At 38.8% G+C, this 12,188-nt stretch overlaps 1 protein-coding gene across 2 annotated transcripts in view; it reads left to right on the top strand.

Annotated features, from left to right (window-relative positions):
• Positions 1-12,188, top strand: part of hecw2b (HECT, C2 and WW domain containing E3 ubiquitin protein ligase 2b) — a 51,800-nt gene that overhangs the window by 27,768 nt on the left and 11,844 nt on the right. For both annotated transcript variants that reach the window (XM_088015038.1, XM_088015037.1), the window contains 13 exons: positions 1,341-1,442; positions 1,800-1,950; positions 2,218-2,321; positions 2,876-3,000; positions 4,291-4,476; positions 4,569-4,718; positions 5,779-5,881; positions 7,397-7,493; positions 8,060-8,143; positions 11,053-11,162; positions 11,243-11,363; positions 11,460-11,573; positions 11,661-11,813. In XM_088015038.1, the coding sequence (XP_087871164.1) occupies positions 1,341-1,442; positions 1,800-1,950; positions 2,218-2,321; positions 2,876-3,000; positions 4,291-4,476; positions 4,569-4,718; positions 5,779-5,881; positions 7,397-7,493; positions 8,060-8,143; positions 11,053-11,162; positions 11,243-11,363; positions 11,460-11,573; positions 11,661-11,813 (1,600 nt within the window). The remainder of the gene's footprint in view (positions 1-1,340; positions 1,443-1,799; positions 1,951-2,217; positions 2,322-2,875; positions 3,001-4,290; positions 4,477-4,568; positions 4,719-5,778; positions 5,882-7,396; positions 7,494-8,059; positions 8,144-11,052; positions 11,163-11,242; positions 11,364-11,459; positions 11,574-11,660; positions 11,814-12,188) is intronic.

The following is a 12,188-nucleotide window of genomic DNA, read 5'->3' as shown; positions in this document are numbered from 1 at the left end:
ACTGAAAGAGTCAGAAAAACTCTGATGGAGTTGAAAAAAAGCCAAACTACCTGAATTTATATGATGTTACTCTGAAGGAGGCCATATTGTAGCTCATCAGGTCCATGAAATCTTTAGTTTACCAAAATTAAGCTTTAATTTCGCAAAATTTCATCAAAGTTTTGTAAATTGTCAGTTATGGAGTTGACACATCATGGTTGTGACAAGCAACTTAGGAATAAAACAGAAGAAAAAACTAAAGAATAACATAAGCTAACCAGAGCTAACTAGCCCTGTGAGCAAAGGAAGAAAAAAGATGACGTCATGGGGTCCTCAGAAGTTCTGGTGCCCCCCAATAATGCCTGATTTTTCTACATTCTTTTCATTTCTGACGGTGTTGACAAAAACTAGGGACAAATTTCAATGGAGTTGGAAAATATATAAAAATGATTTTTAATTCAATTTATTGATACCTCTATAATTATTTATATGACTACTTATACTTAATTGTCACAATATATAATTTTAGTATTTCTTTAATTGTTTTAAACTATTATAATGTGTTGAGTTCTGCTCCTGGACAAGGGCTTTTACAGGCATCATCCACCGACTGCAATGTTTAAAATAAAATATTCAGCAAACACCAGGAAAGCATGCTCACATGCCCCTGGTTAGTTTAATCAGATATTTGAAAAAATTATATTTTGTGTATATTTCATTAAAATTTTGTGCTTTATCCATAGGACCTGTTTTGTCCCTATTTTCAAGAATCACTGAGCTAAGCTTATTTGAGCTTGTGCACTAGTAGATGATATAAGCCTACAGAGTCATGAAGCTGTTTTATTTTAGCTTTAGACTCTCCAATTCCTTCATTTGCAATAACTGCTTATCCTTGCAACGTCGCGCAGGGGACCTTTTGACTATTCCAGGGGTCATCAGGTGAGAGGCGGGGTACACCCTAGACAGGTTGCCATTTCATCAAAGGGAAACCTGGAGAGCAATTTAGAGAGACGAATTAACCTCACAGAGTACAAGGAGAGAACTCACATCTGCATGTAGAAAGAAGCTGTTTTAGGTCAGTTAGTCACCAAATTTATATCCATCTATCTTGACATAAGTCATAAAATTATTTAACATTTTCTCATTATTCTGACATCTAGCAAAAATAAATAATTGATGTAATTCTAACTGACATCAAACAGGAAAAGTCGGGTATGATTTAATGTCGGTGTCATGACGGTGTGTTTTATGCAATGTATCCAATATATTACTGAACTGTATAGTACCCTTAAAATTGATCAACAGCTAAAATGATATGTCTTAGGTTAGCAATTGATCCAGATGTTGTATTTTTAATGCAGGTGCCACAGCTCAGGTCTACGGTCATCAGTCTGTTCGGTCTCTTCCCTCTGTCCGCCATGACATCAGTCGCTATCAGAGAGTAGATGAGCCTCTGCCTCCTAGTAGGTGTTTGCATATCCTACATGAAATGTACAGGAATACTCAGAACTTGATGTGTCGCTTGTTTTTATTCAAACTAACTTCAGAATAACTTCCTGTTGTTGTAAAGCTTCATTGCAGGTTGACAGGTTGGCTCCATTTCTGACTGAGCAGCAGCTCAGTGTAACAAACTGGCCACTCTCTGGCAGAAGTTATGAACTACAGCAGAAATATTATTATCACATAAATTAGGGTACAATTAACAGAAATAAAATGTAATGTTCCAACAGAAATAAGGGTATAAAAAGTGTTTGTTTGCTCTAAGTTACATTTTCTTAAGTTTTCAGTCTGAAACCTTTCCCACTATCTTCCTAATCCAGATTGGGAGGCTCGTATTGACAGTCATGGTCGCATCTTTTATGTGGATCATGTGAACAGAACAACAACATGGCAGCGGCCTACTGCTCCTCCGGCCCCACAGACTCTACAGAGGTCCAGCTCCATACAGCAGATGGAACAGCTCAACCGCAGGTCAATACCAATAGTTTCAGTTCCATAAGTGGTAGTCATCATGTTCACAGAGTTCCTGTGAAAATAAAAAGGTTAGGAGGTTGTTCTTGTTCTGATTGGACGATCACCACTCATTGCTGGCACCTAAAATTCTTATTTCATTAGAAGCAAAAACGATGCCAAGTGGGTCATGAAAGTCACATGAGAAAAGGATTTTAATAATACACTAATCTTTCCACCTTTACACAATGTTTAGCTAGTATTTTGTATTGACATTCACATGTGCAGGTATCAGAGTATCCGAAGGACCATAACAAATGATAGCAGACAGGAGGAGCAGCCAGCCAATGAGCTGCTTGGGGATGAGACTGATATGCATCCATCTGTTCCAGGTAGCACCCTGACCATACTCTGCCATTAAAATACACCACTCAGCTTACTACCTTTTGTCATGTTATAACCACAATGCATGTGTTTAATCTGCACAAACTAGAACACATTTGGAAATTGTAAGGAAAATAAACTGCATTCAAAGTTTCAAATATGAATGATGTGTGTTTCTGTACAATCCATGCCTTTCAAGTCTCCTGTTTTGGCTGTGAAACGACCCGTTTTATCCTCCTTGACTGCCATGGTCCTGTTTTATTATTTTTCCCATAAATGTCCTGTATTGTGTGCATCCAAAAACAGTTGCAAGAGGTGGTTCTTCAAGCTTCTGACTGAGGGAAGCTGAATTGAATACTTTTACACCGCCCACTTTCTTAGAGTTTTGTTTGTTAAAAAAAAAAAGATTGAAACCATACATCTTTTTCCCACTTACTGCATGTATTTTACTGTATTTTATGTGTATTCAGTTTGTGGTTGTAACATGACAAAATGTTGAAAAGAGGCTTTTCCTCCCCTTGTCTGCTTTCTTTTTTTCTGACATTGCTCATTTCCCTTTCAGAGCTCCGGAGGGAAAACGGTGCGGCTCAGGCCAGTTCCAGGTCTCGCATCTCCTTGCTGCTGCAGTCCCCCACCGCCAAGTTCCTCACCAGTCCTGACTTCTTCACTGTGTTGCATTCCAACCCTGTATGTACACTGCTCAAAAGTACTTTGCAATACAAACCAGTCTAATCAGCCCAGGTATATAACCTGCTAGTAGATCATAAAATGCCTGTAAATAAAAGATTGCCTAAGAGAAGGCAGCTGATCACCTCCAAAAAATAGATGACGTGGAAAGAATGTGTTGTGGAAATATTAAAGCAACACCACAAGACATCAGCACAAAGTTAGTTTGGTCACAGTTATCTTTTCCGAATAGACAATGTTCCTCAGCATATCACCAAATTAGTTACAAAAAAGTTGAAGGACAACAAACTTAATGTTTCGAAGAGGCCATCACAAAGTCCTGATCCCAGTCCCAGAGAAGCAGTGAAGAAGTTCACTGCTGCAAGATGGCCACCAGTTCTATCAGGATGAATGAGTCAAAATTCTAGTAAACGTATATGGCAAGATTTTGGAAGGAAATCCAAACCACATGACCAAAGTCAGAAAATTTTAAAGGAGAAGTATTATGTAAAATCTACTTTTTGAGCTGTACATCATGTTATAATGTAACTCCCTCATCAAAAACATACCTGGATTGGTACTTTGATTCTTTCATGCATGTTTGAGAAATCCTTTAATTTACCATGACAACTTTGCAAATGCCTGGGTGGAACTACTGCTGCCTTCAAGACACAGCTCCTCTGAGCTGCAGTGTCCAAGCTTTAGCATCACTCCACCACACAGCTCCTTAAGACTACCAGCAGCAATTAGCAAACACCTGGTGGAACTGCACATCTCCTGAGCTCATTATACAAGCTACTTCTCAGTGTTGAAGTGAAATTATGTTGTGATGACTTCCTGAAGACAGAGTTTCAGAAAGAGCAAGAGTTTTTAAAGAGACAGAGGCCCAATTTCAAGGGGTTAAATTATGACGTCAAATTTTTTCTAAGTTATATTTGATATAAATGTAGCATTTTTATAACTGAAGTTAACATATTTAGTTGACTATCCTGTAAAATGGCATTTTGTGCATGGAAAACACATAATGCTGCTCCTTTAAAGGGAGTAAATAAAATTTTCATTTTGCATTTTCCAAGTAAAAAATAATTTTCCTAATTGACCTAAAGCAGAAAATGTTTAGTCAGATTTAATATCAAATGTGCAACATTTTTATAAACTAAACTGTATATAAATGTATAGGGTGACTGTAAATCCCATGCACTTCCACAGTAACACAGTGTTTTATACTTTACCAAACAATAATTTCACTGATAACTGTACATTGATTGCTAATTTCTCTGATTGTTCCTCTTCTTCTTCCTGTGAACTCAGAGTGCCTATCGCATGTTTACCACCAACACATGTCTGAAGCATATGATCAGTAAGGTTCGTAGAGATGCACACCACTTTGAGCGCTACCAGCACAACCGTGACTTGGTGGCTTTTCTCAACATGTTTGCGAATAAACAACTTGAGCTGCCCAGAGGCTGGGAGATGAAGCATGACCACAGCGGCAAGGTCTGGCTGAGAAACAAATAGTCACTTTGTCTTAACAGTTACAGATAGCAATCTCAACAACTTTAAGTTTATGACATTTTGTTCATATGTAGCCTTTCTTTGTGGATCATAACTGCCGTGCTACCACCTTCATTGATCCTCGGCTGCCTGTACAGAGCTCTCGTCCAAGTCTTCTATCTCACCGCCAACATCTTACCCGACAACGTAGTCACAGTGCTGGGGAGGTCAGTCCAAGGCAACTGGTAAGACTGAAGAAATTTCAACTTTTAACTGTTCTTTGACATCGGATAACAAGAGCTTATGGGGATTTAGAGCTGATTATGCAACTGACACATGCTAGCAAAACAACTGAAGACGATTGACTGCATGTTCATCAAATCTGTATCAATCAAACTAGCCAAATATAATTTCACACAATTCATAGCCAGGATGTGTTTGCAGAAACTCGTTCACAAGAAATGGATATCCTCCAATGACTAATAAAGTGCAAAACCAAGCTTCCCACCTGGGTTTACTCTCTAGGTTTAAGACTACAGTTCGCTACATGGGCCTTTTAAAGGCCTGTCATTTTTCCATGCTACATAGAGGTTGCTTAAAGGGTTGCAGAATTATGAGAAATTCAAACAAAATTGAAACAGGAAAAAAGGTAATTATTTTTTACCTTCTTTACAGTAGAGTAACAAATTTTACAAAGTGATGCAGAAATATAGTCACTAACTGCATTTTCATTGACCATGTAATTGTGCAATTTGGTATTTTGGAAATCAATTTGCTCACTTTTGCTAAAAAGTTTTGGCGGTAGGATGAGGTGGTTTTTTGGCCACAATGAAATTGATTTATCTTGACAAACTGGAATGGAAACTTTGTTTGCATCACATGATCAACAACTGGATGTTACACTGGTACAAACCACAAAGAAGACCACAGGAGTTGGAAGACCAAGACGCAGCATGTCTTTTAATGACTTGTTGCGTGCACAAACCTTTAATTGTTTTTCTTATTTAATGGAATCTTTGTAATTGTGAAAAAAAAATTCTACATTAGAGGAAAATTAACAAAGTTTTACATACATTTATAATGGAAGCACAGTTTAATACTTCCCTCATTAAGGAGTGAAGAACAGTGTTTAAGAGCAACAATCTTTATAAAACAGTATGGGAAAATAGACAGGCACCCTAGTGTTAACAGATGTGGTTGATGGGCAAAATTGCCTGAATATTTACTTGTTATATCATGTTGTGGAGTCAGATTAATATTTTGTTTGTATCTCATTGTTTTTTGTATGTCCTCCTGTCATTACAGGTGGGTGAAGAAACGCACCACCCTGGTCCTCCAGTCTTGCCACGACCCTCTAGTACCTTCACCTCAGCTAGCAGGGGGCAGTGCCAAGAGGTTGTACCTGTGGGTCAGTATAATACAGACAGACAAGCACACATTCACTCACAGTTAAAATTCAGGCATTGTGAAAAATTCTTACCAAAAATCTTTCATAAGCTTGTTCTCTTTGAAGTAGGTTATTTTCTGTCAGTCTTTCCAGTTTAAGACACTCTTAGGGTCACTAAAATCCCTCCTCACTACCCTTAATGTTTTTTTTTTCATATTAGAAACTCTCTTAAAGCCTAAAATGTTTGTGAATAACTTTAAGCTTAGAGTTTAAATTCTAAGAAAAATCTTAAAATTCCAGAAATTCTATAAATTATGTCACTACTCATAGTGACGTCATTTTACAAAAAAGAAAAACGTTTGCCCATTCACACTGGAGAACACATACAGGTCGCATATATTTGGAAGTGTGAACGGCCATGGCAAAACAATCAGATTTGACAACAAGAAAAAAAAATTGGAATTGTCACTTCAGGCTGCAGTGTGAATGCAACCTTAATCTGACTCAACAACATCAATTAACAACTGAATATTCAGTCCATTTTACTCATCAGCTACTTTATCCTTAGGATTCTTTGAGAATATGGGCCTAGCTTTCAATTATATTTAGTGATCTTGTGAGGGACCTGACTTAAACACAGATAAAAGGTGTTCAAAATGGCAAAAAAAAAGAAATCATTTTAATAATTCCAAAAATGGTTAAAAAAAACATTAGGTTTCAGCCAAAAATGAGTCAAATGAGAAATGACAGATTTTGGCCTAACTTAACTGAGATCAACTAAACACCAACTGAACAAACAAAACTGACCTCCAAACAAAGAACAAAAGGCTGCTTTAATAGGGGTGGAGTAACTTAAACCCATCACACGAGGGAGGCACAACATAACAAAGGAACAAACAAATACAAAATTACTTAAAACATCCTATGAAACAAATAAAGCAAAACTAACTTTAACTTGGCACAAACAATAATAATAAGTGAATATTTAATTGACAAAATAAAACAATTAAAATAAACTTTAAACAACAAAGTCCCCCATAGTCTTTTAGAAAAACAGTTGGTATGTACCAGGCTTCCTCCTCCAGCTCATATGTGTTGGCAGGACCTCAAACAAAAGAACAAGCATGAGTAAAACCATTCAGACAAATATTAACTAAAGTGTGCACCCATTAGAAAATATTACTAAATAAAATGACTAACTTAAACATAATGTAAGTTATTACTAATAAAGTAAATTAAGAAAATAAATCCTATCTGTTGGTGGTAGGAGCATCCACTTCCACATCCACTTAAAAACATCCAAATAATTTCTGTCGGTTTTAAGATGGAACTTTTAACCCACAAAGGTAATTTCTTTCATCCACAGAAATCAATACCTACTTTAATATTAATTAAAACATAATATTATCTTCAGAAACAGTTAGTCCATAATTCACAATGCGACATGTCCGGTACCACATTTTTAACTTTTTGATCTTTGTAGCTTTATTTAATGAAACAAATAAAACTGACCCGCTTGTTTCTTGTCTCATATAGCTTACAATGATAAGATCGTGGCTTTTCTTCGACAACCAAACATCTTTGAGATTTTGCAGGAGAGACAGCCGGACTTCAGCCGAAACCATGTACTCAGGTACACCAACATGTCTTCTTTCATTGTTACAATGTTTTACATTATGTATTTCTCAGTTTGTTTACTTTTTAAATTCAGTGTAATATGTCAGAATGTGAGCGCATGGCAGCCTGTCTTCTGTCACCCTGCTCCAGAAGAGCCCTGGCAACAATGTAGCTTGTCACCTTTGGGGTGTGTGTGAATGTAGTGCTAAAGTGCTCTGGAGTTCTCTGGACTAGAGAAAGCATTTGTGTCTATTTGTGTCCTGGCTGATCTCTTGAATATTTTCATGCTTCAATATTTTCATGTTCTTCAAAATGTTTGAGATGTTATCTCAGGTTTGCAAGCTTCTTTCATTTTCTTCCAAATTATTTAGTTGAAATGTACAAACTAGTTGACTTTTCACAGTTTGTGCTCTAACTGTATTAGTAAAATATCAAGACATATTAGAGATAACACAAAATAAACTACTTTTAATTTAGAAATTCATATCATTCTTTCAATTAAAAAAAATATATTAAAAAAATGACAAAATGTAAATAAAGAAGGAGAAATCCTTGTTGATGGAATGTTTGATGTGGTATCAGGGAGAAGGTCCAGCTGATCCGCACAGATGGCGTGTCAGGACTGACCCGACTGTCAGGAGATGCGGACCTTGTCATCCTGCTGAGGTGAGACATCCCTGCTGTTTTACCCCCCATTGTCTGCCTGTGTGTTTCCATCCCACCCTAACAGCCATTCTCCAAATGGCCCACAGTGATCCAGATGTGGTCACCAAATATGATCCTACACACCACATATTGCTTATCAGGCGTTGATAGAACTCTTTGCTTCATGTAGCATCATTTTTTTCAGTCCTTCTGGGCAACCCTAATCCAGTAATGGCTTGAATTGATAGCGGGAGTGTATGGGCTGGCGAGTTGCCTCAACACAGGCATAATGAGGAGCCAGACTAATATCAGAATCAGAATTATTTTATTGTCATTGTCAGAAAGACAATGAAATTGTAGTACCAGTACAACCATCCTTTACACAACAACACGAGGGGCAGGGGGGCACTGTTGGCTGAGGCCTTGGAGCCCGACAGGCACCGCCTTGCAGAGGAAATAGGAGAAATAAGAAAAAAACCAGCATGTCTCACTTTGCTCTTTGCAGGGCAGAGTTTGAGATGAAGGAAAAAACCTCGGCACCTAAGCACATATAAACACATATAGACAAAACAAGCCTGGTACAAGGAGGAGGTGTGACGTGCAAAGGGGTCTCATGTGAGTTATGTGTGTGTCAGACCATGAACCCTAACTGAAGAACGCAATTGTGAGTATGATGTCAGAGTTCACCACCATCTTATCAGTTCAGGGCCCACAGATGTTCTCACAGAGGGGCGGGGGGAGCAGAACAGAGCCTTTCTTAGACATAACAACCAGGGGAGGATAGCTGGCCAGCCAAGGCCACCCCGGGGAGCCAGATTCCGATAGCAATAATTTGTAAAGTCTCACTGGTGCTTCTCAATGGCAAAGCCAAACATCCGAATTTAGGGTCTCCCGTCTGATCCGTGCGAACAACATTCTCCAAGGTCACACCATATCCATTCTGAGTCCAAGATCTGCTGCCCGTCCACGGTCCTGTTCCAGGATCGCATCCAGCCTGCGGCTCAGCTTCCGTATCATCTCAGTCTGAGTGTTGATCGCTCTGCAGATCCCATCATCCGTACCCGGCAGCCTCAAAGTTGTCAAAATGGCCGCCGGCAACTTCTGAAATTTCTGATAAGCCAGGTAGCCACCAACTCCAATAAGCAGAAAACTTATCATAAATCCAATCATGTACACATCTTCAACATCCTCGACTGACAGCGTCGTCAGACACACGGTCTTCCACTTCCATCCAGAATCCATTGTGTATCCAACGAAGAATGTCCCCTCAGGACACGACTGTTCCCCTTTACCCAGTTTCCCAGTGGGAAAACTTTTATCAATTGGGTTGAGACCAGCTGACCAGATCCATAATTTGCAACTTCGGAAGTTATTCAAAGAAAGACTCTAAAAACACAGGACACAGACACTGAACAGCTAAGATAGGGAGGCAGGGAGACGGAGAAAGTGCATCCTCCTCCTTCGAAGGGCAGAGCAGAAAACCTGTCTAATATCAATCAAATTTTATTTGTATAGCACATTTCAGCAGCAAGGCATTTCAAAGTGCTTTACATAATTAAAAAAAACAGCACGTGACATTGAATAAACAGTAAGAAAGAGAGAGATTTTGAAAAAAAAAAAAAGATTAAAAAGGATAAAAACATTAAAACCCAGGCCCCTGTCCTTATCTGGTACTCAAACCCAATCTGGGACTTTAGTTAAAACGCCGTTTAATTCATAGAATCTAATAACTGTGTACATCAACTAGAGTGTAACAATGCAGTGCTTTTAAATGTGCTGAAATTATTTACATGAGAAAAAGGGGAATTATCCTTATTTACCCCATGGATTTTTTTAGGTCCACCAGCATATTAGGGGTGCACCGTTTGTACTTCTTTGGCAAATTGCTCACTACTGGTCCTTACAAAGCCTGGCTTGCCGATCCCAACATTGGCCGATAAGTTTTTTTTTGTCTGAAATGTTGCTAAATATAGCAAAAAAGTGAATGAGTTTTTAAAAGTAAAAGTGGGGTGACTATTTTTAACTGCAAACATGACCTGGTGGGCCTCAAACCTGTCTCAAGGGAGAGCAGAAGAGTACAGTGTTTGATATTTGGATCCCTGCTTAGATAGATAACATCAGGGGGTAAGATTGGCTTCACCCGTAAGTATTGACTGACCACTGATCTCCCAAAATTGAGAAAATCTGTGCTGATAAATCAGCTGGCTAATAAATCGGTGATCCCCTACTGACTGTACAGTTTCTGGCTCTGGAAGGACTCCTCCTTGTTGAAAGGGTCCCAAAAACCTCTAAAGGGAGCAGAAAATGCATCCAAAATTTATTCCTATAATCCTGTCATTTCAATTGTCCTGAGTTCATATGCAAGGCCAGCCCAATGTGGACATATCTAACATGAATTCACAACAGGCTTATAATGCTTCTGGGTTTTTCATTAGTGTGAATGCTGTAGTCACTCACGCTCTTAAGTTCTCTTTCATGTGGATCTCTAATTTCAATATGGCTTAGTTTTATAAACACACAATATAGTTCAAGTTAGTTGTAGTTTTCCCTGATTAATTACCGTTTTTATTTCAGTTAAAAATGTTTTCTCCGTTTCAGGTTTCATTATTTGTTCATTTTAGTTAACTATAATAACTTTGATTTATACAGAACTTTAGTAGTTTATATGATAACAAGGGCCTAAATTAATGAATATTCTATAAATTTTAGTCTTGTATAGTCATTTTAAAAATCAACAGGAAATCTGTGAAATCAAACTGGAGACTCGGGCTGCAATTGTAGAAAATATTTATATGGATCTGGAGTAATTGCTAGTTTACTTCCTCTTGTAATACTGTACACCATGCACCACTTTTGCTTGCTTTACTTCCTTTCTGCCATCCCTGGTTAACATCAGTGTTTTAAGTCTTTCTCTCTGTCTCCCATTACAGTCTATTTGAAGATGAAGTGATGTCCTACGTCCCTCCTCATGCCTTACTTCTCCCCAGCTACTGCCAGTCACCTCGGGGATCCCCTGTTTCCTCCCCCCAGAACTCACCAGGTATCTTACTGACACATTACCAAATACAAAAAAAATGTTCCTGAAGCTATGCGTCAGTCCCTCTTCCTGTCTCACTCTAGGAACTCAGCGAGCCAATGCCAGAGCCCCAGCTCCTTACAAGAGAGACTTTGAGGCAAAACTCCGCAACTTCTACAGAAAACTGGAAACTAAAGGCTATGGTCAAGGCCCTGGAAAGCTAAAGTGAGCTGAATTTATATCTGTGTGTGTCTTGTTAGACTTCCTCACTTCATTTTGGTATATAGTTTGGGTTTCATGTTAATTTTTGTGCATATGAAGGGTGACTATCCGTCGGGACCATCTCTTGGAAGATGCTTTCAACCAGATCATGTGCTATTCCCGGAAGGACCTGCAGCGCAGCAAGTTCTATGTCAGTTTTGTTGGGGAGGAGGGGTGAGTAACTGAGATGGAAACCAATCTCGAAAAGAAAGTACAAGAGTAGAGGTTTAATCTGTGTGTGTGGGTGTGTGTGTGTTACAGCTTGGACTACAGTGGGCCTTCTAGGGAGTTCTTCTTCCTGGTTTCCAGGGAACTGTTCAACCCATATTATGGTCTGTTTGAATATTCAGCCAATGACACCTACACCGTTCAGATCAGCCCCATGTCGGCCTTTGTAGACAATCACCATGAATGGTAATAATTGACACAAACACAAAAACACAAATTGTATTGAAATGAATGTCCCATAATGTAACTGACGCATGTCTGAGAGTTATCAGAAGTTATGGGAATTCCTACAGCCTGGAGGAATAGTTTTAATGGTCCAAATGCTAGTTCTGATGCTCCATTTTAATCTTAGATAGAAGACTGGAAAAGTCTGAGGTCTACAGAGTGAAAAGAAATGGTGAGAGTATAGACCCCTGTGGTGCTCCTGTGCCTCTCGCTGCCTGGTCAGAAACACTACCCTTCAGTCATAACGTGTGTTCTGTTTGTCAGGTAGACATTAATCCAGGTGACTGTTGAGGTCTCCATCTGTGTTTTGTGGAGTTACTGACGGGGCCAATCAGA

This window comes from Poecilia mexicana, unplaced genomic scaffold, assembly GCF_051168715.1.
Source record: "Poecilia mexicana isolate PSO_F unplaced genomic scaffold, ASM5116871v1 scaffold_2, whole genome shotgun sequence".
Taxonomy (NCBI): domain Eukaryota; kingdom Metazoa; phylum Chordata; class Actinopteri; order Cyprinodontiformes; family Poeciliidae; genus Poecilia; species Poecilia mexicana.
This window is presented reverse-complemented; position numbering and strand designations above follow the sequence as displayed.